General features: G+C 48.1%; 1 protein-coding gene across 3 annotated transcripts in view; it reads right to left on the reverse strand.

The window, feature by feature from the left end:
- The window catches only part of LOC135056071 (protein SCO1 homolog, mitochondrial), a 62,695-nt gene that overhangs the window by 32,259 nt on the left and 4,837 nt on the right, over positions 1-25,599 (reverse strand). For 2 of the 3 annotated variants that reach the window (XM_063960796.1, XM_063960795.1), the window contains 3 exons: positions 19,977-20,067; positions 15,668-15,865; positions 3,714-3,806 (listed from right to left, as the gene is read on the reverse strand). In XM_063960796.1, the coding sequence (XP_063816866.1) occupies positions 3,714-3,806; positions 15,668-15,865; positions 19,977-20,067 (382 nt within the window). The remainder of the gene's footprint in view (positions 1-3,713; positions 3,807-15,667; positions 15,866-19,976; positions 20,068-25,599) is intronic. The other variant, XM_063960794.1, reaches the window with a different exon arrangement.

The following is a 25,599-nucleotide window of genomic DNA, read 5'->3' on the forward strand; positions in this document are numbered from 1 at the left end:
TCGGAGAATTCTTGTGGCTTCTGCCATCGCCATCCTGCTTCTTGTGCCGCCCTGTCGATTTACATGGGCGACTGCCGTGATGTTGTCTGACTGGATCAGCACCGGCTGGTGTAGAAGCAGGGATTTTGCTTGACTTAGGGCATTGTAGATGGCCCTTAGTTCCAGAATATTTATGTGAAGGGAAGTCTCCTGACTCGACCATAGTCCTTGGAAGTTTCTTCCCTGTGTGACTGCCCCCCAGCCTCGAAGGCTGGCATCCGTGGTCACCAGGACCCAGTCCTGTATGCCGAACCTGCGGCCCTCTAGAAGATGGGCACTCTGCAGCCACCACAGTAGAGACACCCTGGTTCTTGGAGACAGGGTTATCAAGCGATGCATCTGAAGATGCGATCCGGACCACTGGTCCAACAGGTCCCACTGAAAGATTCTGGCATGGAACCTGCCGAAGGGAATTGCTTCGTAAGAAGCCACCATCTTTCCCAGGACCCGCGTGCAGCGATGCACTGATACCTGTTTTGGTTTCAGGAGGTCTCTGACAAGAGATGACAACTCCCTGGCTTTCTCCTCCGGGAGAAACACTTTTTTCTGGACTGTATCCAGAATCATACCCAGGAACAGTAGCCGTGTTGTCGGAACCAGCTGTGACTTCGGGATATTCAGAATCCAGCCGTGCTGGTGCAGCACCTCCTGAGATAGTGCTACTCCCATCAACAACTGTTCCTTGGACCTCGCTTTTATTAGGAGATCGTCCAAGTACGGGATAATTAAAACTCCCTTTTTTCGAAGGAGTATCATCATTTCCGCCATCACCTTGGTAAATACCCTCGGTGCCGTGGACAGTCCAAACGGCAGCGTCTGGAATTGGTAATGGCAATCCTGTACCACAAATCTGAGGTACTCCTGGTGAGGATGGTAAATGGGGACATGCAAGTAAGCATCCTTGATGTCCAGGGATACCATGTAATCCCCCTCTTCCAGGCTCGCAATAACCGCCCTGAGCGATTCCATCTTGAACTTGAATTTTTTTATGTATGTGTTCAAGGATTTCAAATTTAAAATGGGTCTCACCGAACCGTCCGGTTTCGGTACCACAAATAGTGTGGAATAGTAACCCCGGCCTTGTTGAAGTAGGGGTACCTTGATTATCACCTGCTGGGAATACAGCTTGTGAATTGCCGCTAGCACCGCCTCCCTGTCTGAGGGAGCAATCGGCAAGGCAGATTTTAGGAACCGGTGGGGTGGAGACGCCTCGAATTCCAGTTTGTACCCCTGAGATACTATTTGAAGGATCCAGGGATCCACCTGTGAGCGAGCCCACTGATCGCTGAAATTCTTGAGGCGGCCCCCCACCGTACCAGGCTCCGCCTGTGGAGTCCCACCGTCATGCGGCGGACTTGGCAGAAGAAGCGGGGGAGGACTTTTGCTCCTGGGAACCTGCTGTTTGTTGCAGCCTTTTTCCCCTACCTCTGCCTCTGGATAGAAAAGACCCGCCTTTTCCACGCCTGTTTTTCTGGGTCCGAAAGGACTGAACCTGATAAAACGGCGCCTTCTTAGGCTGTGAGGGGATATGGGGTAAAAATGCTGACTTCCCAGACGTTGCTGTGGAAACTAGGTCCGAGAGACCATCCCCAAATAATTCCTCACCTTTATATGGCAACACTTCCATGTGCCTTTTAGAATCTGCATCTCCTGTCCACTGGCGAGTCCATAAGCCTCTCCTAGCAGAAATGGACAATGCACTAACTTTAGATGCCAGTCGGCAGATTTCCCTCTGTGCATCTCTCATATATAAGTCTTTTATCTGGTCTATGGTTAACAGGATCGTGTCTCTGTCTAATGTGTCAATATTTTCTGACAGTTTATCTGACCACGCAGCGGCAGCACTGCACATCCAAGCTGACGCAATAGCTGGCCTAAGTATAATGCCTGAGTGTGTATATACAGACTTCAGGATCGCCTCCTGCTTTCTATCAGCAGGTTCCTTGAGGGCGGCCGTATCCGGAGACGGTAGTGCCACCTTTTTTGACAAACGTGTGAGCGCTTTATCCACCCTAGGAGGTGTTTCCCAACGTGACCTATCCTCTGGCGGGAAAGGGAACGCCATTAGTACCTTCTTAGGAATTACCAATTTTTTATCAGGGAAAGCCCACGCTTCTTCACACACTTCATTTAATTCATCTGATGGGGGAAAAACTACGGGTAGTTTTTTCTCCCCAAACATAATACTCTTTTTAGTGGTACCTGTATTTATATCAGAAATGTGTAACACCTCTTTCTTTGCCTCAATCATGCAGTGAATGGCCTTAGTGGGCATCAGATTAGACTCATCGTCGTCGACACTGGTGTCAGTATCAGTGTCGACATCTGGGTCTGCGGTCTGAGGTAGCGGGCGTTTTAGAGCCCCTGATGACCTGTGCGACGCCTGGGCAGGCACGAGCTGAGAAGTCGGCTGTCCCACATTTGGCATGTCGTCAAATTTCTTATGTAAGGAGTCTATACGTGCACTCATTTCTTTCCATAAGCTCAACCACTCAGGTGTCTGCCCCGCAGGGGGTGACATCCCTTCTAAAGGCATCTGCTCCGTCTCCACATCATTATCCTCATCAAACATGTCGACACAGCCGTACCGACACACCGCACACACACAAGGAATGCTCCAACAGAGGACAGGACCCACAAAAGCCCTTTGGGGGGACAGAGTGAGAGTATGCCAGCACACACCAGAGCGCTATATAATGCAGGGACTAACTGAGTTATGTCCCCTATAGCTGCTTTTTTATATATAATTTATACAGCGCCTAAATTTAGTGCCCCCCCTTTCTTTTTTTAACCTTTTCGGTAGTGTAGACTGCAGGGGAGAGCCAGGGAGCTTCCTTCCAGTGGATCTGTGAAGGAGAAATGGCGCCAGTGTGCTGCAGGAGATAGCTCCGCCCCTTTTCCGCGGCCTATTCTCCCGCTTTTTTCTGGATTCTGGCAGGGGTATTTTCCACATATATAGCCTCTAGGGCTATATATTGTGGTATTTTTGCCAGCCAAGGTGTTATAATTGCTTCTCAGGGCGCCCCCCCCCCAGCGCCCTGCACCCTCAGTGACCGGAGTGTGAAGTGTGTGTGAGGAGCAATGGCGCACAGCTGCAGTGCTGTGCGCTACCTTGGAGAAGACTGATGTCTTCTGCCGCCGATTTTCCGGACCTCTTCTTGCTTCTGGCTCTGTAAGGGGGACGGCGGCGCGCCTCCGGGACCGAACACCAAGGACTGGGCCTGCGGTCGATCCCTGTGGAGCTAATGGTGTCCAGTAGCCTAAGAAGCCCAATCCGGCTGCAAGCAGGCGAGTTCGCTTCTTCTCCCCTTAGTCCCTCGCTGCAGTGAGCCTGTTGCCAGCAGGTCTCACTGAAAATAAAAAACCTAAGTCTATCTTTCTTTCTAAGAGCTCAGGAGAGCCCCTAGTGTGCATCCAACCTCGGCCGGGCACAAAATCTAACTGAGGCTTGGAGGAGGGTCATAGTGGGAGGAGCCAGTGCACACCAGGTAGTCATAAATCTTTCTAGAGTGCCCAGCCTCCTTCGGAGCCCGCTATTCCCCATGGTCCTTACGGAGTTCCCAGCATCCACTAGGACGTTAGAGAAAAAATAATACAGATATTGTACACAAGAGATCATTCATAGATCATCATAACAAACAAATGATATAATTATATATTTATATTTTAAATACCTTTAATATATCTGGCGACAGCATCTTTGTCATCCCGTTCAGGATCAACGGTGATGAACAGTGGAATGAGATTGGGGACAGGTTCCAATGCATCTAACAGAAACAGAAGTAAACTATATGGAAGCACAATTAATAAGATTTTACTTACCGATAAATCTATTTCTCGTAGTCCGTAGTGGATGCTGGGACTCCGTCAGGACCATGGGGAATAGCGGCTCCGCAGGAGACAGGGCACAAAATTTAAAAGTTTGACCACTAGGTGGTGTGTACTGGCTCCTCCCCCTATGACCCTCCTCCAAGCCTCAGTTAGGATACTGTGCCCGGACGAGCGTACACAATAAGGAAGGATTTTGAATCCCGGGTAAGACTCATACCAGCCACACCAATCACACCGTACAACTTGTGATCTGAACCCAGTTAACAGTATGACAAACGTAGGAGCCTCTGAACAGTCGGCTCACAACAATAACAACCCGATTTTTTTGTAACAATAACTATGTACAAGTATTGCAGACAATCCGCACTTGGGATGGGCGCCCAGCATCCACTACGGACTACGAGAAATAGATTTATCGGTAAGTAAAATCTTATTTTCTCTGACGTCCTAGTGAATGCTGGGACTCCGTCAGGACCATGGGGATTATACCAAAGCTCCCAAACGGGCGGGAGAGTGCGGATGACTCTGCAGCACCGAATGAGAGAACTCCAGGTCCTCCTTAGCCAGGGTATCAAATTTTTAGAATTTTACAAACGTGTTCTCCCCTGACCACGTAGCTGCTCGGCAGAGTTGTAATGCCGAGACCCCTCGGGCAGCCGCCCAAGATGAGCCCACCTTCCTTGTGGAATGGGCCTTAACAGATTTAGGCTGTGGCAGGCCTGCCACAGAATGTGCAAGTTGAATTGTGCTACAAATCCAACGAGCAATCGTCTGCTTAGAAGCAGGAGCACCCAGCTTGTTGGGTGCATACAGTATAAACAGCGAGTCAGATTTTCTGACTCCAGCCGTCCTTGAAATATATATTTTCAATGCTCTGACAACGTCCAGCAACTTGGAATCCTCCAAATCGCTAGTAGCCGCAGGCACCACAATAGGTTGGTTCAGGTGAAACGCTGAAACCACCTTAGGCAGAAAGTGAGGACGCGTCCGCAGTTCTGCCCTGTCCGAATGGAAAATCAGATATGGGCTTTTATATGATAAAGCCGCCAATTCTGACACTCTCCTGGCTGAAGCCAGAGCCAGTAGCATGGTTACTTTCCATGTAAGATATTTCAAATCCACCGATTTGAGTGGCTCAAACCAATGGGATTTGAGAAAATCCAAAACTACATTAAGATCCCACGGTGCCACTGGGGGCACAACCGGGGGCTGTATATGTAGTACTCCTTTTACAAAAGTCTGGACTTCAGGAACTGAAGCCAATTCTTTCTGGAAGAAAATCGACAGGGCCGAAATTTGAACCTTAATGGACCCTAATTTGAGGCCCATAGACAATCCTGTTTGCAGGAAATGTAGGAATCGACCCAGTTGAAATTCCTTCCTGGCCTCACACCACGCAACATATTTTCTCCAAATGCGGTGATAATGTTGTGCAGTCACCTCCTTCCTGGCTTTTACCAGGGTAGGGATGACCTCTTCCGGAATGCCTTTTTCCCTTAGGATTCGGCGTTCAACCGCCATGCCGTCAAACGCAGCCGCGGTAAGTCTTGGAATAGACACGGTCCCTGCTGAAGCAGGTCCCGTCTTAGAGGTAGAGGCCACGGATCTTCCGTGAGCATCTCCTGAAGTTCCGGGTACCAAGTTCTTCTTGGCCAATCCGGAGCCACGAGTATCGTTCTTACTCCCCTTTGCCGTATAATTCTCAGTACTTTTGGTATGAGAGGCAGAGGAGGAAACACATACACTGACTGGTACACCCATGGTGTTACCAGAGCGTCTACAGCTATTGCCTGAGGGTCTCTTGACCTGGCGCAATACCTGTCCAGTTTTTTGTTGAGGCGGGACGCAATCATGTCCACCATTGGTCTTTCCCAATGGACCACAATCATGTGGAAGACTTCTGGATGAAGTCCCCACTCTCCCGGGTGCAGATCGTGTCTGCTGAGGAAGTCTGCTTCCCAGTTGTCCACTCCCGGGATGAAAACAGCTGACAGTGCTAACACATGATTTTCTGCCCAGCGGAGAATCCTTGCAGCTTCTGCCATTGCCCTCCTGCTTCTTGTGCCGCCCTGTCTGTTTACGTGGGCGACTGCCGTGATGTTGTCCGACTGAATCAACACCGGCTGACCCTGAAGCAGAGGTTATGCCAGGCTTAGAGCATTGTAGATTGCTCTTAGCTCCAGTATATTTATGTGAAGAGACGTCTCCAGGCTTGACCACACGCCCTGGAAGTTTCTTCCCTGTGTGACCGCTCCCCAGCCTCTCAGGCTGGCATCCGTGGTCACTAGGACCCAGTTCTGTATGCCGAATCTGCGGCCCTCTAACAGATGAGCACTCTGCAACCACCATAGCAGAGACACTCTTGTCCTTGTGGACAATCTTATCCGCTGATGCATCTGCAGATGCGATCCGGACCATTTGTCCAGCAGATCCCACTGAAAAGTTCGTGCATGGAATCTGCCAAATGGAATCGCTTCGTAAGAAGCTACCATTTTTCCCAGGACTCTTGTGCATTGATGCACAGATACTTTTCCTGGTTTTAGGAGGTTCCTGACTAGATTGGATAACTCCCTGGCTTTCTCCTCCGGAAGAAATACCTTTTTCTGAACAGTGTCCAGAATCATCCCTAGGAACAACAGACGTGTCGTCGGGATCAGTTGGGATTTTGGAAAATTCAGAATCCACCCGTGTTGTTGGAGCACTACTTGGGTTAGTGCTACTCCGACCTCCAGCTGTTCTCTGGATCTTGCCCTTATCAGGAGATCGTCCAAGTAAGGGATAATTAAGACGCCTTCTCTTCGAAGAAGGATCATCATTTCGGCCATTACCTTGGTAAAGACCCGGGGTGCCGTGGACAATCCAAACGGCAGCGTCTGAAACTGATAATGACAGTTTTGGACCACGAACCTGAGGTACCCTTGGTGTGAAGGACAAATTGGAACATGAAGGTAAGCATCCTTGATGTCCAAGGACACCATAAAATCCCCTTCTTCCAGATTCGCTATCACTGCTCTGAGTGACTCCATCTTGAACTTGAATTTTTGTATGTACAGGTTCAGAGATTTTAGATTTAGAATCGGTCTTACCGAGCCGTCCGGCTTCGGTACCACAAATAGCGTGGAGTAATACCCCTGTCCCTGTTGTAGGAGGGGTACCTTGACTATCACCTGCTGAGAATACAGCTTGTGAATGGCCTCCAATACCGTCGCCCTGTCGGAGGGAGACGTTGGCAAAGCAGACTTTAGGAAACGGCGAGGAGGGGACTTCTCGAATTCCAACCTGTAACCCTGAGATACTACCTGCAGGATCCAGGGGTCCACCTGTTCTTATAGGAACGAAAGGACTGCGGCTGAAAAGCCTGCGGCTTTTTCTGCTGGGAGGTGACCTGGGGTAAAAACGTGGATTTTCCGGCCGTTGCCGTGGCCACCAGATCCGATAGACCGACCCCAAATAATTCCTCCCCCTTATACGGCAATACTTCCATATGTCGTTTGGAATCCGCATCACCTGACCACTGGCGCGTCCATAAACTTCTTCTGGCAGATATGGACATCGCACTTACTCTTGATGCCAGAGTGCAAATATCTCTCTGTGCATCTCGCATATAAAGAAATGCATCCTTTAACTGCTCTATAGTCAGTAAAATACTGTCCCTATCCAGGGTATCAATATTTTCAGACAGTGACTCCGACCAAGCCACGCCAGCACTGCACATCCAGGCTGAGGCGATTGCTGGTCTCAGTATAACACCCGTATGTGTGTATATACTTTTTAATGTATTCTCCAGCCTCCTATCAGCTGGATCCTTGAGGGCGGCCGTATCAGGAGACGGTAACGCCACTTGCTTTGATAAGCGTGTGAGCGCCTTATCCACCCTAGGAGGTGTTTCCCAGCGCGCCCTAACCTCTGGCGGGAAAGGGTATAATGCCAATAACTTCTTTGAAATTAGCAGTTTTCTATCTGGGGTAACCCACGCTTCATCACACACTTCATTCAGTTCCTCTGATTCAGGAAAAAATAAGAATTTACTTACCGATAATTCTATTTCTCGGAGTCCGTAGTGGATGCTGGGGTTCCTGAAAGGACCATGGGGAATAGCGGCTCCGCAGGAGACAGGGCACAAAAAGTAAAGCTTTCCGATCAGGTGGTGTGCACTGGCTCCTCCCCCTATGACCCTCCTCCAGACTCCAGTTAGGTACTGTGCCCGGACGAGCGTACACAATAAGGGAGGAATTTTGAATCCCGGGTAAGACTCATACCAGCCACACCAATCACACTGTACAACCTGTGATCTGAACCCAGTTAACAGTATGATAACAGCGGAGCCTCTGAAAAGATGGCTCACAACAACAATAACCCGATTTAGTTAGCAATAACTATGTACAAGTATTGCAGATAATCCGCACTTGGGATGGGCGCCCAGCATCCACTACGGACTCCGAGAAATAGAATTATCGGTAAGTAAATTCTTATTTTCTCTATCGTCCTTGTGGATGCTGGGGTTCCTGAAAGGACCATGGGGATTATACCAAAGCTCCCAAACGGGCGGGAGAGTGCGGATGACTCTGCAGCACCGAATGAGAGAACTCCAGGTCCTCTTTTGCCAGGGTATCAAATTTGTAGAATTTTACAAACGTGTTCTCCCCCGACCACGTAGCTGCTCGGCAAAGTTGTAATGCCGAGACCCCTCGGGCAGCCGCCCAAGATGAGCCCACCTTCCTTGTGGAATGGGCCTTAACAGATTTAGACTGTGGCAGGCCTGCCACAGAATGTGCAAGTTGAATTGTGCTACCAATCCCACGAGCAATCGACTGCTTAGAAGCAGAAGCACCCAGCATTGTTGGGTGCATACAGGATAAACAGCAAGTCAGATTTCCTGACTCCAGCCAACCTGGAAACTATATTTTCAGGGCCCTGACAACATCCAGCAACTTGGAGTCCTCCAAGTCCCTAGTAGCCGCAGGTACCACAATAAGCTGGTTCAGGTGAAACGCTGACACCACCTTAAGGAGAAACTGGGGACGAGTCCGCAGCTTTGCTCTGTCCGAATGGACAATCAGATATGGCTTTATGAGATAAAGCCGCCAATTCTGACACTCGCCTGGCCGAGGCCAGGACCAACAGCATGGTCATTTTCCATGTGAGATATATCAAATCCACAGATTTGAGTTGTTTAAACCAATGTGATTTTTTAGGAATCCCAAAACTACGTTGAGATCGCCCAGTGCCACTGGAGACATCAAAGGGGCTGTATATGCAGTACTCCCTTAACAACTTCTGGACTTCAGGAACTGAAGCCAATTTCTTTCTGGAAGAAAATCAACAGGCCGAAATTTGAACCTTAATGGACCCAATTTGAGACCCATAGACACTCCTGTTTGCAGGAAATGTAGAAATTAACCTAGTTGAAATTCTTCCGTGGAGCCTTCCTGGACTCACACCCTGGCACATATTTTCACCTAAGTGGTGATAATGTTGTGCGGTCACCTCCTTCCTGGCTCTGACCAGGGTAGGGATGACCTCTTCCGGAATGCCTCTTTCCCTTAGGATCCGGCGTTCACCCGCCTTGGCGTCAACGCAGCTGCGGTAAGTCCCGGAACAGACACGGTTCTTGCCGAATCAAGACCCTTCTTAGTATCTCTTGAAGTTCCGGGAACCAAGTCCTTCTTGGCCAAACCGGAGCCACGAGTATAGTTCTTACTCCTCTCCTTCCTATCATTTTCAATACATTGGGTATGAAAAGCAGAGGATGGAACACATACACCGACTGGTACACCGACGGTGTTACCAGAGCGTCCCAGCTATTGCCTGAGTGTCTCTTGACCTGGCGCTTCAGGTGGGACGCCATCATAACCACCTTTGGTCTTTCCCAACGGTTTACAATCATGTGGAAACTTCCAGATTAAGTTTCCACTTTTCCGGGTGGAATTCATTTATGCTGAGGAAATCTTCCCAGTTGCCCACTCCCGGAATGAACACTGCTGACAGTGTTATCACATGATTTTCCGCCCAGCGAAGAATCCTTGCTGTCATTGCCCTCCTGCTTCTTGTGTCGCCCCGTCTGATAACGTGGGCGACCGCCATGATGATGTCCTACTGGATCAGCACCGGTTGACTTTGAAGCAGGAGTCTTCCTAGGCTCAGAGCATTGTAAATTGCCCTTAGCTCCAGTATATTCATGTGGAGAGAAATCTCCAGACTTGACCACACTTCCTTGGAAATTTTTTCCCTGTGTGACTACTCCCCAGCCTCTCAGGCTGGTATCCGTGGTCCCCAGAACACAGTCCTGAATGCTGAGTGTGCTGCCCTCTAAAAGATGAGCACTCTGCAGCCCCCACAGAAGAGACACCCTTGTCCTTGGAGACAGGATTATCCGCTGATGCATCTGAAAATGCGATCCGGACCATTCGTCCAGCAAATCCCCTGAGATCTGCCGAATGGAATCGCTTCGTAAGAAGCCACCATTTTTCCCAGGACTCCTGTGCATTGATGCACTGATACTTGGCCTGGTTTTAGGAGGTTTCTGACTAGGTCGAATAACTCCTTGGCTTTTTCCTCCCGGAGGAACACCTTTTTCTGGACTATGCCCAGAATCATTCCTAGGAACAGCAGACGTATCGTCGGAAAACAGCTGCGATTCTTGGAATATTTAGAATCCAGTCGTGCTGTCGTAGAACTACTTTAGATAGTGCTCTTCCGACCTCCAACTGTTCTCTGGAACTTGCCCTTTTCAGGATATCGTCCAAGTAAGGGATAATTTAGATGCCTTTTTTCTTTGAAGAAACATCTTTTCGGCCATTACCTTGGTAAAAGGCCCGGGGTGCCGTGGATAATTCAAACGGCATCGTCTGAAACGGATATTGACAGTTCTGTACCACGAACCAGAGGTACCCTTGTTGAGAAGGGCAAATTTGGACATGGAGGTAATCCTTGATGTCCAGGGACACCATATAGTCCCCTTTTTTCCGGTTCGCTATCACTGCTCTGAGTGACTCCATCTCGATTTGAACCTTTTATGTAAGTGTTCAAAGATTTCAGTTTAGACTATGTCTCACCAAGCCGTCTGGCGTCAGTACCACAATATAGTGTGGAAAAATAATACCCTTTTCCTTGTTGTAGGAGGGGTACTTTGATTATCACCTGCTGGATATACAGCTTGTGAATTGTTTCCAATGCTGCCTCCCTGTCGGAGGGAGCCGTTGGTAAAGCAGACTTCAGAAACCTGCGAGGAGAAGATGTCTCGACTCTCCAATCTGTACCCCTGGGATAATACTTGTACTATCTAGGGGTCAACCTGCGAGTGATCCCACTGCGCGCTGAGACTCTTGAGACTACCCCCCCACCTTGAGTCCGCTTGCATGGCCCCAGCGTCATGCTGAGGACTTGGCAGACGCGGTGGAGGGCTTCTTTTCCTGGGAAGGGGCTGCCTGCTGCAGTCTACTTCCCTTACCTCTATGTCTGGGCAGATATGACTGGCCTTTTGCCTGCATGCCCTCATGGGAAAGGAAGGATTGAGGCTGAAAAGACGGTGTCTTTTTCAGCTGAGATGTAACTTGGGGTAAAAAGGTTGGATTTCCCAGCTGTTGCCGTGGTCCCCAGGTCCGATGGACCGACCCCAACTAACTCCTTCCCTTTATACGGCAATACTTCCATTATGGGATCTGTATCACCTGACCACTGTCGTGTCCATGACATCTTCTGGGTGATATGGACAACGTACTTATCTTGATGCCAGAGAGCAAATATCCCTCTGTGCATCTCACGTACATATATATAGAATGCATCCTATTAAATGCTCTATATGAATAAAATATTTTCAGTCAGGGAATCCGACCAAGCCAACCCAGCACTGCATCTCCAGGCTGATGGCGATCGCTGGTCGCAGTATAACCACCGTATGTGTGTATATACTTTTTAGGATATCTTTCCAGCTTCCTATCAGCTGGCTCCTTGAGGGCGGCCGTATCTGGAGACGGTAACGCCACTTGATAAGCGTGTGAGCGCCTTATCACCCTAAGGGGTGTTTCCCAACGCGCCCTAATTTCTGGCGGGAAAGGGTATAACGCCAATATTTGCTATCGGGGTAACCCCACGCATCATCACACACTTCATTTTATTTTATCTGATTCAGGAAAAACTACAGGTAGTTTTTTCACTCCCACATAATACCCTTTTTTGTGGTACTTGTAGTATCAGAAATATGCAACACCTCCTTCATTGCCCTTAACGTGTGGCCCTAATGAGAAATACGTTTGTTTATTCACCGTCGACACTGGATTCAGTGTCCGTGTCTGTGTCTGTGTCGACCGACTGAGGTAAATGGGCGTTTTTAACGCCCCTGACGGTGTTTCTGAGACGCCTGGACCGGTACTAATAGTTTGTCGGCCGTCTCACGTCGTCAACCGACCTTGCAGCGTGTTGACATTCTCATGTAATTCCCTAAATAAGCCATCCATTCCGGTGTCGACTCCCTAGAGAGTGACATCACCATTACAGGCAATTTCTCCGCCTCCTCACCAACATCGTCCTCATACATGTCGACACACACGTACCGACACACAGCACACACACCGGGAATGCTCTGACAGAGGACAGGACCCACACTAGCCCTTTGGGGAGACAGAGGGAGAGTTTGCCAGCACACACCAAAACGCTATAATTATATAGGGACAACCTTATATAAGTGTTTTCCCTTATAGCATCTTTATATATATCTCAATATCGCCAAAATCAGTGCCCCCCCTCTCTGTTTTAACCCTGTTTCTGTAGTGCAGTGCAGGGGAGAGCCTGGGAGCCTTCTCTCCAGGCTTTCTGTGAGAGAAAATGGCGCTGTGTGCTGAGGAGATAGGCCCCGCCCCTTTTTCGGCGGGCTCGTCTCCCGCTATTTAGTGAATCTTGGCAGGGGTTAAATATCTCCATATAGCCTCTGGGGGCTATATGTGAGGTATTTTTCGCCAAAAAAGGTTTTCATTTGCCTCCCAGGGCGCCCCCCTCCCAGCGCCCTGCACCCTCAGTGACTGCCGTGTGAAGTGTGCTGAGAGGAAAATGGCGCACAGCTGCAGTGCTGTGCGCTACCTTTAGAAGACTGCAGGAGTCTTCAGCCGCCGATTCTGGACCTCTTCTTACTTCAGCATCTGCAAGGGGGCCGGCGGCGCGGCTCCGGTGACCATCCAGGCTGTACCTGTGATCGTCCCTCTGGAGCTGATGTCCAGTAGCCAAGAAGCCAATCCATCCTGCACGCAGGTGAGTTCACTCCTTCTCCCCTAAGTCCCTCGTTGCAGTGATCCTGTTGCCAGCAGGACTCACTGTAAAATAAAAAACCTAAGCTAAACTTTCTCTAAGCAGCTCTTTAGGAGAGCCACCTAGATTGCACCCTTCTCGGCCGGGCACAAAAATCTAACTGGAGTCTGGAGGAGGGTCATAGGGGGAGGAGCCAGTGCACACCACCTGATCGGAAAGCTTTACTTTTTGTGCCCTGTCTCCTGCGGAGCCGCTATTCCCCATGGTCCTTTCAGGAACCCCAGCATCCACAAGGACGATAGAGAAACTATCGGTAGTTTTTTCACACCCCACATAATACCCCTTTTTGTGGTACTTGCAGTATCAGAGATATGCAAAGCCTCCTTCATTGCCGTGATCATATAACGTGTGGCCCTACTGGAAAATACGTTTGTTTCTTCTCCGTCGACACTGGATTCAGTGTCAGTGTCTGGGTCTGTGTCGACCGACTGAGGTAAAGGGCGTTTTACAGCCCCTGACGGTGTCTGAGACGCCTGGACAGGTACTAACTGGTTTGCCGGCTGTCTCATGTCGTCAACCGACTTTTGTAGCGTGCTGACACTATCCCGTAATTCCATAAACAAAGCCATCCATTCTGGTGTCGACTCCCTAGGGGGTGACATCACCATTACAGGCAATTGCTCCGCCTCCACGCCAACATCGTCCTCATACATGTCGACACACACGTACCGACACACAGCAGACACACAGGGAATGCTCCGATAGAAGACAGGACCCCACTAGCCCTTTGGGGAGACAGAGGGAGAGTTTGCGAGCACACACCCAAGCGCTATAAATATATATAGGGACAACCTTAATAAGTGTGTTCCCTTTATAGCAGCTCAAATATTATAAATATCGCCAATAAGTGCCCCCCCTCTCTGTTTTTACCCTGTTTCTGTAGTGCAGTGCAGGGGAGAGTCCTGGGAGCCTTCCTCGCAGCGGAGCTGGGCAGGAAAATGGCGCTGTGTGCTGAGGAGAATAGGCCCCGCCCCCTTTTCGGCGGGCTTCTTCTCCCGGTTTTTTTGGAACCTGGCAGGGGTTAAATACATCCATATAGCCCCAGGGGCTATATGTGATATATTTTAGCCAGAATAGGTATATTACATTGCTGCCCAGGGCGCCCCCCCCAGCGCCCTGCACCCTCAGTGACCGCTGGTGTGAAGTGTGCGGAGAGCAATGGCGCACAGCTGCAGTGCTGTGCGCTACCTCATGAAGACTGAGACGTCTTCTGCCGCCGGTTTCTGGACCTCTTCTCTATTCGGCATCTGCAAGGGGGTCGGCGGCGCGGCTCCGGTGACCCATCCAGGCTGTACCTGTGATCGTCCCTCTGGAGCTAGTGTCCAGTAGCCTAAGAAACAAATCCATCCTGCACGCAGGTGAGTTCACTTCTTCTCCCCTAAGTCCCTCGTTGCAGTGAGCCTGTTGCCAGCAGGACTCACTGAAAATAAAAAACCTAACAAACTTTTTCTAAGCAGCTCTTTAGGAGAGCCACCTAGATTGCACCCTGCTCGGACGGGCACAAAAACCTAACTGAGGCTTGGAGGAGGGTCATAGGGGGAGGAGCCAGTACACACCACCTAGTGGTCAAACTTTTAAATTTTGTGCCCTGTCTCCTGCGGAGCCGCTATTCCCCATGGTCCTGACGGAGTCCCAGCATCCACTAGGACGTCAGAGAAATTATAAAGAATCTTAACAGTTATGTGCAAAGCTAGTAAAGGACATTTTAACTTGCAAATGTTCCTTTAGACATTTATCCTTGTTTACAAAACATCTGTATCATGGGGTAACTTCCCTGACTGTGGTATCATGTGGCACAGTAGACAGAAGGGGCTCTAGGGGAGGAGCAATCCATACAGGTTTGAAAAGCATTTTAAAAAGACTTCATACATATTCCTTCTGAGGAGACTGGCCTATATTACAAAACAGCAAAAATACATTCTCCTTGGAATACAACAATTGACAACGACAATGTATTTCCTATAGCTCTATATTTGCTATAGCGTAAAAAGGTAACAAGGACAGTTCCACATTCTATATTGTAAGGAAGCACTGTTTCCAAAGGTCACTTTCCTGGGCTCTCTGCACAACACACAGGACCCAGGGAGAACTGTGAGAGCCTAAATGCCAGACCATACACAAGTAACCTTTTGGTACTGGTTCTTATTTACAATATTCCACACAATACTAAAATTACAGTTTGGGTGTAATTATCTCTTAGAAAAGTGGTTCTCAACCTCAAACCTCAAGTTTTCCCTACAGGTCATGTTTTAAGGATTTCTGTATGTGGAAGCAGAAAGCAAAATAGATTAAACCACCTGTGCATGAATAAAGAAATCCTCAAAACATGACCTGTTGATGGTACTTGAGGACTGGAGTTGGGAACCCCTTCCTTAGAGAAATGTACAACAAAGTTGAGAATACAGGCGAACAACATGAATATAGTTGCAGTCATGTCCAATTCCCATGTAGTGTTATATAAAAAACACAAAGCATTAAAATAGAACACAGTGATTACCAATTTCATCCACAACTTGGATCATCTTCTCAATCTCATCTGGACAAATATCAGGGCAATGTGTGAAACCAAAGTACAGTAATATCCACTGTCCCAAGTAATGCTGATCTGTTTTGGGCAGTCCATTGTGATCGATTAGAGAGAAAGGACCACCAAGTAAAGGCTTCCCCAGTGACCGATTCTTTTCTTTCTCGATCTCTACAACAGGGACAAAGAAAATGAAAAAAAAAAATTCTATACATAAACTACTGGTCAAAAGTTCTAGAAATTAAAGCATAGAACAAATAAAGAACTGGAGATAAACAAAATGATTTTCTGATGTATTTTTTAACAGACTTTTGTCTCAATGACACATCAAAGTAGCCACCCTTTGCATATACCACCTTTTGTATAACCGCAGAACACACTTGTGGCACTCTTTCTATAATGAAAATTAAATATTGTTCGGGAAGTTTTTCCCAACAATGTTGGCGAAGTTCCCGCAAAAGTGTTTACATATGTAGATTGCTTTCACCCTTCTGTTCAGTACATCGACAACCAGCTTGATGGGGTTTATGTCTGGACACTATGCTGGCCATTCCATAACTGGCTCGAAGGTAGTTCTGCCTTAGCATGGTGGAATGTTTTGGGTCATTGGCCCAAATGAATTAAGCCTTAACAAGTGATAAAATGGAGACTGATAAAGAGTGCCAGCCAATCTACTTCCTAACTGCCATGTTACAGGATGTGGTTGAAAAATGACAGTTAGGAGCTGGTTGGTTTGTTCTTTTATCGGGATCCGGTCATGTGACCAGCACTCGGATCCCGGCGGTCAAGATGCCGACGCCAGTATCCCGCCCGCTTACCAGACCGGCATTCTGCATGCCAACTGATAGGGATTATTCACACTCGTGGGTGTCCACGACACCCATAGAGTGGGAATAGAACCTGTGGCGAGCACAGCGAGCCCGCAAGGGGCTGTGTTTTCTCGCCTGCCACCCCCTCCCTACATTTTGCTGCCGGAATCCCGGGGTCGGTATGCCGACAGCAGGGATCCCCAGCCCCGGTCTTCCAGCCCCAACCTCTTTTATACTCTTTATAAGGCTACACTTTATCACTTTTTAATGCTTAATACATTTGGGCAATTATCTTGATATTGTATGAACCCTTGACCAACTAGTCATAGACCAGAGGGTTCTGTATGGCTCTGTGGTCTTTTCAGTCCAGGGGCCAGCTAGTCTGTGCAAGTGACCAACTGACCAGTAGTGTATTTTTCTTCTACCACATCAATCTCATCTCTTAAAACTGCTTTTATCTTGGGAGTAGCAGTTTCTTTAGAGTGGTAGCAAAGCCCAAAGGAAAGGATAAGCTCACTGAAGTAAGACGTGAAGAGAGAGAAGAGGGCCAAGGACAGAACCTTGGGGGACCCTGATGGGAAATGCTAGTAGATACAAAAGAAGAATGCTATAACAAGTAGGAGGCAAACTAGGAGAGAGCAGAGTAGTAAAGCCCAATGGAGTGGAAGGTTTGGAGGAGGAAGGAGTGGAAGGTTTGGAGGAGGAAGGAGTGGTCAGTGGTGTCAAATGCAACTGTGAGGTTAAGAAGTACAAGAATAAAGAACTGGCCTTTCCAGTTGGCCATCAGGAGGCTATTGGTCACTTTGGTGAGGGCAGTTTCAGTGAAATGCTAGAGTAAGTTTAGGAAGAAGTGGATGGAAAGAAAGGAGGTGAGGGAGTTGAAAACCACCCGCTCAAGGAGCTTTAAGACAAAGACGAGAAAGAGAGAAGAGATGGGATGGTACTTAGGGGGGAGATGTACTAAGCAGTGAAAAGAGCGGAGAAGTCAGGCAGTGGAGAAGTTGCCCATGGCAACCAATCAGCATTGACATAACATTTATAAATTTCATACTATAAAAGTACACAGAGCAGCTGATTGGTTGCCATGGGCAACTTCTCTACTGGCTCACTTCTCCACTCTTTTCACTGCTTAGTACATCTGCCCCTTAGTGAAGGCGAAGACCAGGGCATGCTAGAAGGAAGAAGGGAAGATTACAGATGAGAGCGATAAGTTGGCCAAGTGGGCAATGTATTAAATAAGCTCAGAGCTGGAAGCAGCATTTTTTGAAGTAGTAACCGTGAAAGTAATTAGTCCTGAAAGTTGAACTGTCACCAGGACTGCGTTTGCTTACAGTAATTGCCCAGGTAGCTTATGTCTCTAGGGGTCCCCTATGTCTTGAAGGTTTCACCTTTACCAGTAATTTACACAGTGGGCTAGTAGACAAGAAGGCTGAGCTATATGTACCACAATGACATAGGGGCCTAATTCAGCTTCAGTTACAAAATTTCAAATGCCCAATTGTCAGAAGACAGCGCTGCGAACGTATTGTATGTGCGCGACCCTCGATCTACGATTCTTATTCGATTGCATCTTGCCGAGATGCAATCGCGGATTGGCAGGCAGCGGACGTTTGTGATCATACACATAACGTTTGCAGGGAATGGTTGGGGAAACACGTGTGCCATGTCCATTGTCAGCTGCGACTTAAAACATGACGCCCGGTGCAACTCCATTCTTATTTTTCTGAGTAGCCCTGGGTCATCCGCAACTGTCGATGGTACTCGATTTCTGCATTGCAGTTATGTGACTGCATATGCAATTTTGCGATTGCATCGGTGGGCATCTTTTTCCTTTCTCAGCAGCTCTTCACATTTTTAGCATAAGCAGGATTGAGAAAATCACACTTTCTGCCTTAATAGCAATACAAGCTGAATGAGGTACTTAGAGCAAACTGCTAGAAGCATTTTTCCTGCGTACTCCAGATCATCTTCCTTTTAGCTGGAGATATGGAGGCAGAGAGGGGCCTAAAGCACACTGAAGTGTAAAACTCCATAAGCAGTCTCTAAATTGGTATCCTTGACAATACATCTGTATTGAAATTAAATCATGACTTGATATGTTGCACCTTGTTTTCTATACAGTCATGGGCCGTACACACTTGGCGACTGACCGCAGAGCTGCCTGTCGGCCGATACGGCCATCGGACGACCCAGTGGTGGTTAGTGACATGGGAAGTGAAGTTTCTTCACTACCCCAGTCACCCGGCCCCATAGCCCTGCATGCTAATATGGACGATATTGTCCATATGGGCTTGCAGGTATGAACGAGCCGGCACCAATGATGAACAAGCGAGGGCCGCACATTGTTCATTGTTGGTGCCTACACACTAAAAGAAATGAACGATGTCTCGTTCATTAATGAACGAGATTGTTCATATCTTTCAGTGGTATCGGCAAGTGTGTAGGGCCTATTACTGTTACGTTTTTAAAACATGGTGCAAAAAAAGCACTATGCAGATAATAGGTTTAATAGTGGTGGAAGAATTTACAAAAAAAAAACCCTAAGAATCGGGAAAAAGGTTAAAATACCGCTAGTCGGGATCCTGGCGGTCACAATGTCGACCCCGGAATTCCGACTAGTGGTGGAATGCCACCACCGGAATACCGGCGACACAGGCTATTATCCCACTGTGGGTGTCCACTACACCAATAGAGGGAGAATATAACCTGTGGTGAGCGCAGCGAGCCACCGTGCTTGCAGCGTGGTGACCCTGCAAGGGGCTTTCTAGCGCTCGCCCCACTGCCGGCATTCTGGCTGATTGGATCCAGCTGTCGGGATCAAGAAAGCAGAGATCCCGTCCGCCGGCATTTCACACTGAACCCTTAAGAATGGTCTTTACAGAGTCAAGGTCATCTCATTAGCAGAAATGTATAGGAGACAGGTATTATATTATAATACAACAGGCCTGGCCAACCAGTAGCTCTCATCCCAGCATGCCCTGCCAGAGCTTTAGTAATCCCTAATAGAAAAACTGTTGCAAGGCATGCTGGGTCTTACAGTTTCACAACAGCTGGAGATCCACAGGTTGACCAGGCCTGTATTACAGACTTTATATTATATTTCTTTGCTGCCAGGCAGCTGAGTGCTATTGGAACCATTTATTTCTGAATTTAATGTACCATAAGCTGGCAAAAATATTCAACAAATTTGCTATATGAATTTAAGTTCATATAGAGATGGGAGACACCACAACCCTCCTACATTAATAGGACAGTCCTGTTCTAACATAATTGCATAAGTAGACAGGTCACTGCCTCCCATATATCAGTACAGTCATCAGTATTACTGTAAGCACCCCGATGATCTCCCTGAAGACTGGTTCTTCTGTACCCACATAAAATATGGGTCAACATACTGTATGAGCAAGTGATGCAGGAATAATGTATGAATGTACAGTATATGAAACAATTATGCACAAAGTGAATAAACTTACTTTCTTCTTTTTCCTTTTTAACATATTTCATCCCAGCCATTAGTACACCTCCCAAGGCCACAGTAATGGCCAGAGACTTCCATGATACCGGCTACTAGGACAGAAAATGGAATACATTACACAGCAGTCACAATATTACATCTAGACGATGGGAGATTCTGTGACAACTAACAAAGAAATGTCAGAACAAACTATGAAATGCTGTGCTAGCTACTAGCTAAAATGATTACACAGCCTTTCGGAAATTAAGGCCCTATGTACTAAGCCATGGAGAGCCATGGAGAGATCAAGTGGACGGAAATAAAGTACCAAGCCAATCAGCTCCTAACTGCCATGTTACAGGCTGGGTTTAAAAAAAAACAAAAAACAAAAAAAAAAAAAAACAATAGAAAAAGCGCTAGTTGGAGTGTGCGTCACCCATTACATCAAAAACCTTGTAATATGGACTGCTGCTTTCCAGTTGAGGCGCTGACCCTCAATAAATAGACAATAGAGAACAAAATGGAAAGCGCCGTCCACATACATATGAGTAATTATTTATTCAAATAAATGTTCACGTATATAGCACAAAAAAATAAGATTTTACTTACCGATAAATCTATTTCTCGGAGTCCGTAGTGGATGCTGGGGTTCCTGAAAGGACCATGGGGAATAGCGGCTCCGCAGGAGACAGGGCACAAAAAGTAAAGCTTTTCCGATCAGGTGGTGTGCACTGGCTCCTCCCCCTATGACCCTCCTCCAGACTCCAGTTAGGTACTGTGCCCGGACGAGCGTACACAATAAGGGAGGATTTTGAATCCCGGGTAAGACTCATACCAGCCACACCAATCACACCGTACAACTTGTGATCTAAACCCAGTTAACAGTATGATAACAGCGGAGCCTCTGAAAGATGGCTTCCTTCAACAATAACCCGAATTAGTTAACAATAACTATGTACAACTTATGCAGATAATCCGCACTTGGGATGGGCGCCCAGCATCCACTACGGACTCCGAGAAATAGATTTATCGGTAAGTAAAATCTTATTTTCTCTATCGTCCTAGTGGATGCTGGGGTTCCTGAAAGGACCATGGGGATTATACCAAAGCTCCCAAACGGGCGGGAGAGTGCGGATGACTCTGCAGCACCGAATGAGAGAACTCCAGGTCCTCCTTAGCCAGAGTATCAAATTTGTAAAATTTTACAAACGTGTTCTCCCCTGACCACGTAGCTGCTCGGCAAAGTTGTAATGCCGAGACCCCTCGGGCAGCCGCCCAAGATGAGCCCACCTTCCTTGTGGAGTGGGCCTTTACAGATTTAGGCTGTGGCAAGCCTGCCACAGAATGTGCAAGTTGGATTGTGCTACAGATCCAACGAGCAATCGTCTGCTTAGACGCAGGAGCACCCATCTTGTTGGGTGCATACAATATAAACAACGAGTCAGATTTTCTGACTCCAGCTGTCCTTGCAATATATATTTTTAATGCTCTGACAACGTCCAGTAACTTGGAGTCCTCCAAGTCACTTGTAGCCGCAGGCACTACAATAGGCTGGTTCAGATGAAATGCTGACACCACCTTAGGGAGAAAATGCGGACGAGTCCGCAGTTCTGCCCTGTCCGAATGGAAAATCAGATATGGGCTTTTGTAAGATAAAGCTGCCAATTCTGACACTCTCCTGGCAGAAGCCAGGGCTAGAAGCATGGTCACTTTCCATGTGAGATATTTCAAATCCACCTTTTTTAGTGGTTCAAACCAATGAGATTTTAGGAAGTCCAAAACCACATTTAGATCCCACGGTGCCACTGGAGGCACCACAGGAGGCTGTATATGCAGCACTCCCTTAACCAAGGTCTGGACTTCAGGGACTGAAGCCAATTCTTTTTGAAAGAAAATCGACAGGGCCGAAATTTGAACCTTAATAGATCCCAATTTGAGACCCATTGACAATCCTGATTGCAGGAAATGTAAGAATCGACCCAGTTGAAATTCCTCCGTCGGAGCACTCCGATCTTCGCACCACGCAACATATTTTCGCCAAATTCGGTGATAATGTTGCACGGTTACTTCCTTCCTTGCTTTAATCAAAGTAGGAATGACTTCTTCCGGCATGCCTCTTTCCTTTAGGATCCGGCGTTCAACCGCCATGCCGTCAAACGCAGCCGCGGTAAGTCTTGAAACAGACAGGGACCCTGCTGAAGCAAGTCCCTCCTTAGAGGTAGAGGCCACGGATCTTCCGTGATCATCTCTTGAAGTTCCGGGTACCAAGTCCTCCTTGGCCAATCCGGAACCACTAGTATCGTTCTTACGCCTCTTTGCCGTATAATTCTCAATACTTTTGGTATGAGAGGCAGAGGAGGAAACACATACACCGACTGGTACACCCAAGGCGTTACCAGCGCGTCCACAGCTATTGCCTGCGGATCTCTTGACCTGGCGCAATACCTGTCCAGTTTTTTGTTGAGGCGAGACGCCATCATGTCCACCATTGGTCCTTCCCAACGGGTTACCAGCATGTGGAAGACTTCTGGATGAAGTCCCCACTCTCCCGGGTGAAGATCGTGTCTGCTGAGGAAGTCTGCTTCCCAGTTGTCCACTCCCGGGATGAACACTGCTGACAGTGCTATCACATGATTCTCTGCCCAGCGAAGAATCCTTGCAGCTTCTGCCATTGCCCTCCTGCTTCTTGTGCCGCCCTGTCTGTTCACATGGGCGACTGCCGTGATGTTGTCCGACTGGATCAATACCGGTTTTCCCTGAAGCAGAGGTTCTGCCTGGTTTAGAGCATTGTATATTGCTCTTAGTTCCAGAATGTTTATGTGAAGAGACGTTTCCAGGCTCGTCCATACTCCCTGGAAGTTTCTTCCTTGTGTGACTGCTCCCCAGCCTCTCAGGCTGGCGTCCGTGGTCACCAGGATCCAATCCTGTATGCCGAATCTGCGGCCCTCCAATAGATGAGCACTCTGCAACCACCACAGAAGAGACACCCTTGTCCTTGGAGACAGGGTTATCCGTAGGTGCATCTGAAGATGCGACCCTGACCATTTGTCCAACAGATCCCTTTGGAAAATTCTTGCGTGGAATCTGCCGAATGGAATCGCTTCGTAAGAAGCCACCATTTTTCCCAGGACTCTTGTGCATTGATGTACAGACACCTTTCCTGGTTTTAGGAGGTTCCTGACAAGCTCGGATAACTCCTTGGCTTTTTCCTCCGGGAGAAAAACCTTTTTCTGAACCGTGTCCAGAATCATCCCTAGGAACAGCAGACGAGTTGTCGGCATTAACTGGGATTTTGGAATATTCAGAATCCACCCGTGCTGTTTTAGCACTTCTTGAGACAGTGCTAATCCCATCTCTAGCTGTTCTCTGGACCTCGCCCTTATTAGGAGATCGTCCAAGTATGGGATAATTAATACGCCTTTTCTTCGAAGAAGAATCATCATCTCGGCCATTACCTTTGTAAAGATCCGAGGTGCCGTGGACAATCCGAACGGCAGCGTCTGAAACTGATAGTGACAGTTTTGTACAACGAACCTGAGGTACCCCTGGTGTGAGGGGTAAATTGGAACGTGGAGATACGCATCCTTGATGTCCAAGGATACCATAAAGTCCCCCTCTTCCAGGTTCGCTATCACTGCTCTGAGTGACTCCATTTTGAACTTGAACTTCTTTATGTACAGGTTCAAGGACTTCAGATTTAGAATAGGCCTTACCGAGCCATCCGGCTTCGGTACCACAAAAAGAGTGGAATAATACCCCTTCCCTTGTTGCAGAAGAGGTACCTTGACTATCACCTGCTGAGAGTACAGCTTGTGAATGGCTTCCAACACCGTCTCCCTTTCGGAGGGGGACGTTGGTAAAGCAGACCTCAGGAAACGGCGAGGTGGATCTGTCTCTAATTCCAACCTGTATCCCTGAGATATTATCTGCAGGATCCAGGGATCTACTTGCGAGTGAGCCCACTGCGCGCTGTAATTTTTGAGACGACCGCCCACCGTCCCCGAGTCCGCTTGAGAAGCCCCAGCGTCATGCTGAGGCTTTTGTAGAAGCCGGGGAGGGCTTCTGATCCTGGGAAGGAGCTGCGTGTTGCTGTCTCTTCCCTCGACCTTTGCCTCGTGGCAAATATGAATAGCCCTTTGCTCTCTTATTTTTAAAGGAACGAAAGGGCTGCGGTTGAAAAGTCGGTGCCTTTTTCTGTTGGGGAGTGACTTGAGGTAGAAAGGTGGATTTCCCGGCTGTAGCCGTGGCCACCAAATCTGATAGACCGACTCCAAATAACTCCTCCCCCTTATACGGCAAAACTTCCATATGCCGTTTTGAATCCGCATCGCCTGTCCACTGTCGCGTCCATAAAGCTCTTCTGGCCGAAATGGACATGCACTTACCCGTGATGCCAGTGTGCATATATCCCTCTGTGCATCACGCATATAAAGAAATGCATCCTTTATTTGTTCTAACGACAGTAAAATATTGTCCCTGTCCAGGGTATCAATATTTTCAATCAGGGATTCTGACCAAACTACCCCCGCACTGCCCATCCAGGCAGTTGCTACAGCTGGTCGTAGTATAACACCTGCATGTGTGTATATACTTTTTTGGATATTTTGCATCCTCCTATCTGATGGATCTTTAAGTGCGGCCGTCTCAGGAGAGGGTAACGCCACTTGTTTAGATAAGCGTGTTAGCGCCTTGTCCACCCTAGGAGGTGTTTCCCAGCGCTCCCTAACCTCTGGCGGGAAAGGGTATAATGCCAATAATTTCTTTGAAATTATCAGCTTTTTATCAGGGGCAACCCACGCTTCATTACACACGTCATTTAGTTCTTCTGATTCAGGAAAAACTATAGGTAGTTTTTTCATACCCCACATAATACCCTGTTTAGTGGTACCTGTAGTATCAGCTAAATGTAACGCCTCCTTCATTGCCAAAATCATATAACGTGTGGCCCTACTGGAAAATACGGTTGATTCGTCACCGTCACCACTGGAGTCATCGCCTGTGTCTGGGTCTGTGTCGACCGACTGAGGCAAAGGGCGTTTCACAGCCCCTGACGGTGTTTGAGTCGCCTGGACAGGCACTAATTGATTGTCCGGCCGTCTCATGTCGTCAAACGACTGCTTTAGCGTGTTGACACTATCCCGTAGTTCCATAAATAAAGGCATCCATTCTGGTGTCGACCCCCTAGGAGGTGACATCCCCATATTTGGCAATTGCTCCGCCTCCACACCAATATCGTCCTCATACATGTCGACACACACGTACCGACACACAGCAGACACACAGGGAATGCTCCTAATGAAGACAGGACCCACTAGCCCTTTGGGGAGACAGAGGGAGAGTTTGCCAGCACACACCAAAAGCGCTATATATATATCAGGGATAGCCTTATAATAAGTGCTCCCCTATAGCTGCTTTGTTATATAAAAATATCGCCATAAATTTGCCCCCCCTCTCTGTTTTACCCTGTTTCTGTAGTGCAGTGCAGGGGAGAGACCTGGGAGCCGTCCTGACCAGCGGAGCTGTGAGAGGAAATGGCGCCGTGTGCTGAGGAGATAGGCCCCGCCCCTTTTCCGGCGGGCTCGTCTCCCGCTATTTTGAGAAATCAGGCAGGGGTTAAATATCTCCATATAGCCTCTAGGGCT

Source organism: Pseudophryne corroboree, chromosome 3 (genome assembly GCF_028390025.1).
Source record: "Pseudophryne corroboree isolate aPseCor3 chromosome 3, aPseCor3.hap2, whole genome shotgun sequence".
NCBI classification, from domain to species: Eukaryota; Metazoa; Chordata; class Amphibia; order Anura; family Myobatrachidae; genus Pseudophryne; species Pseudophryne corroboree.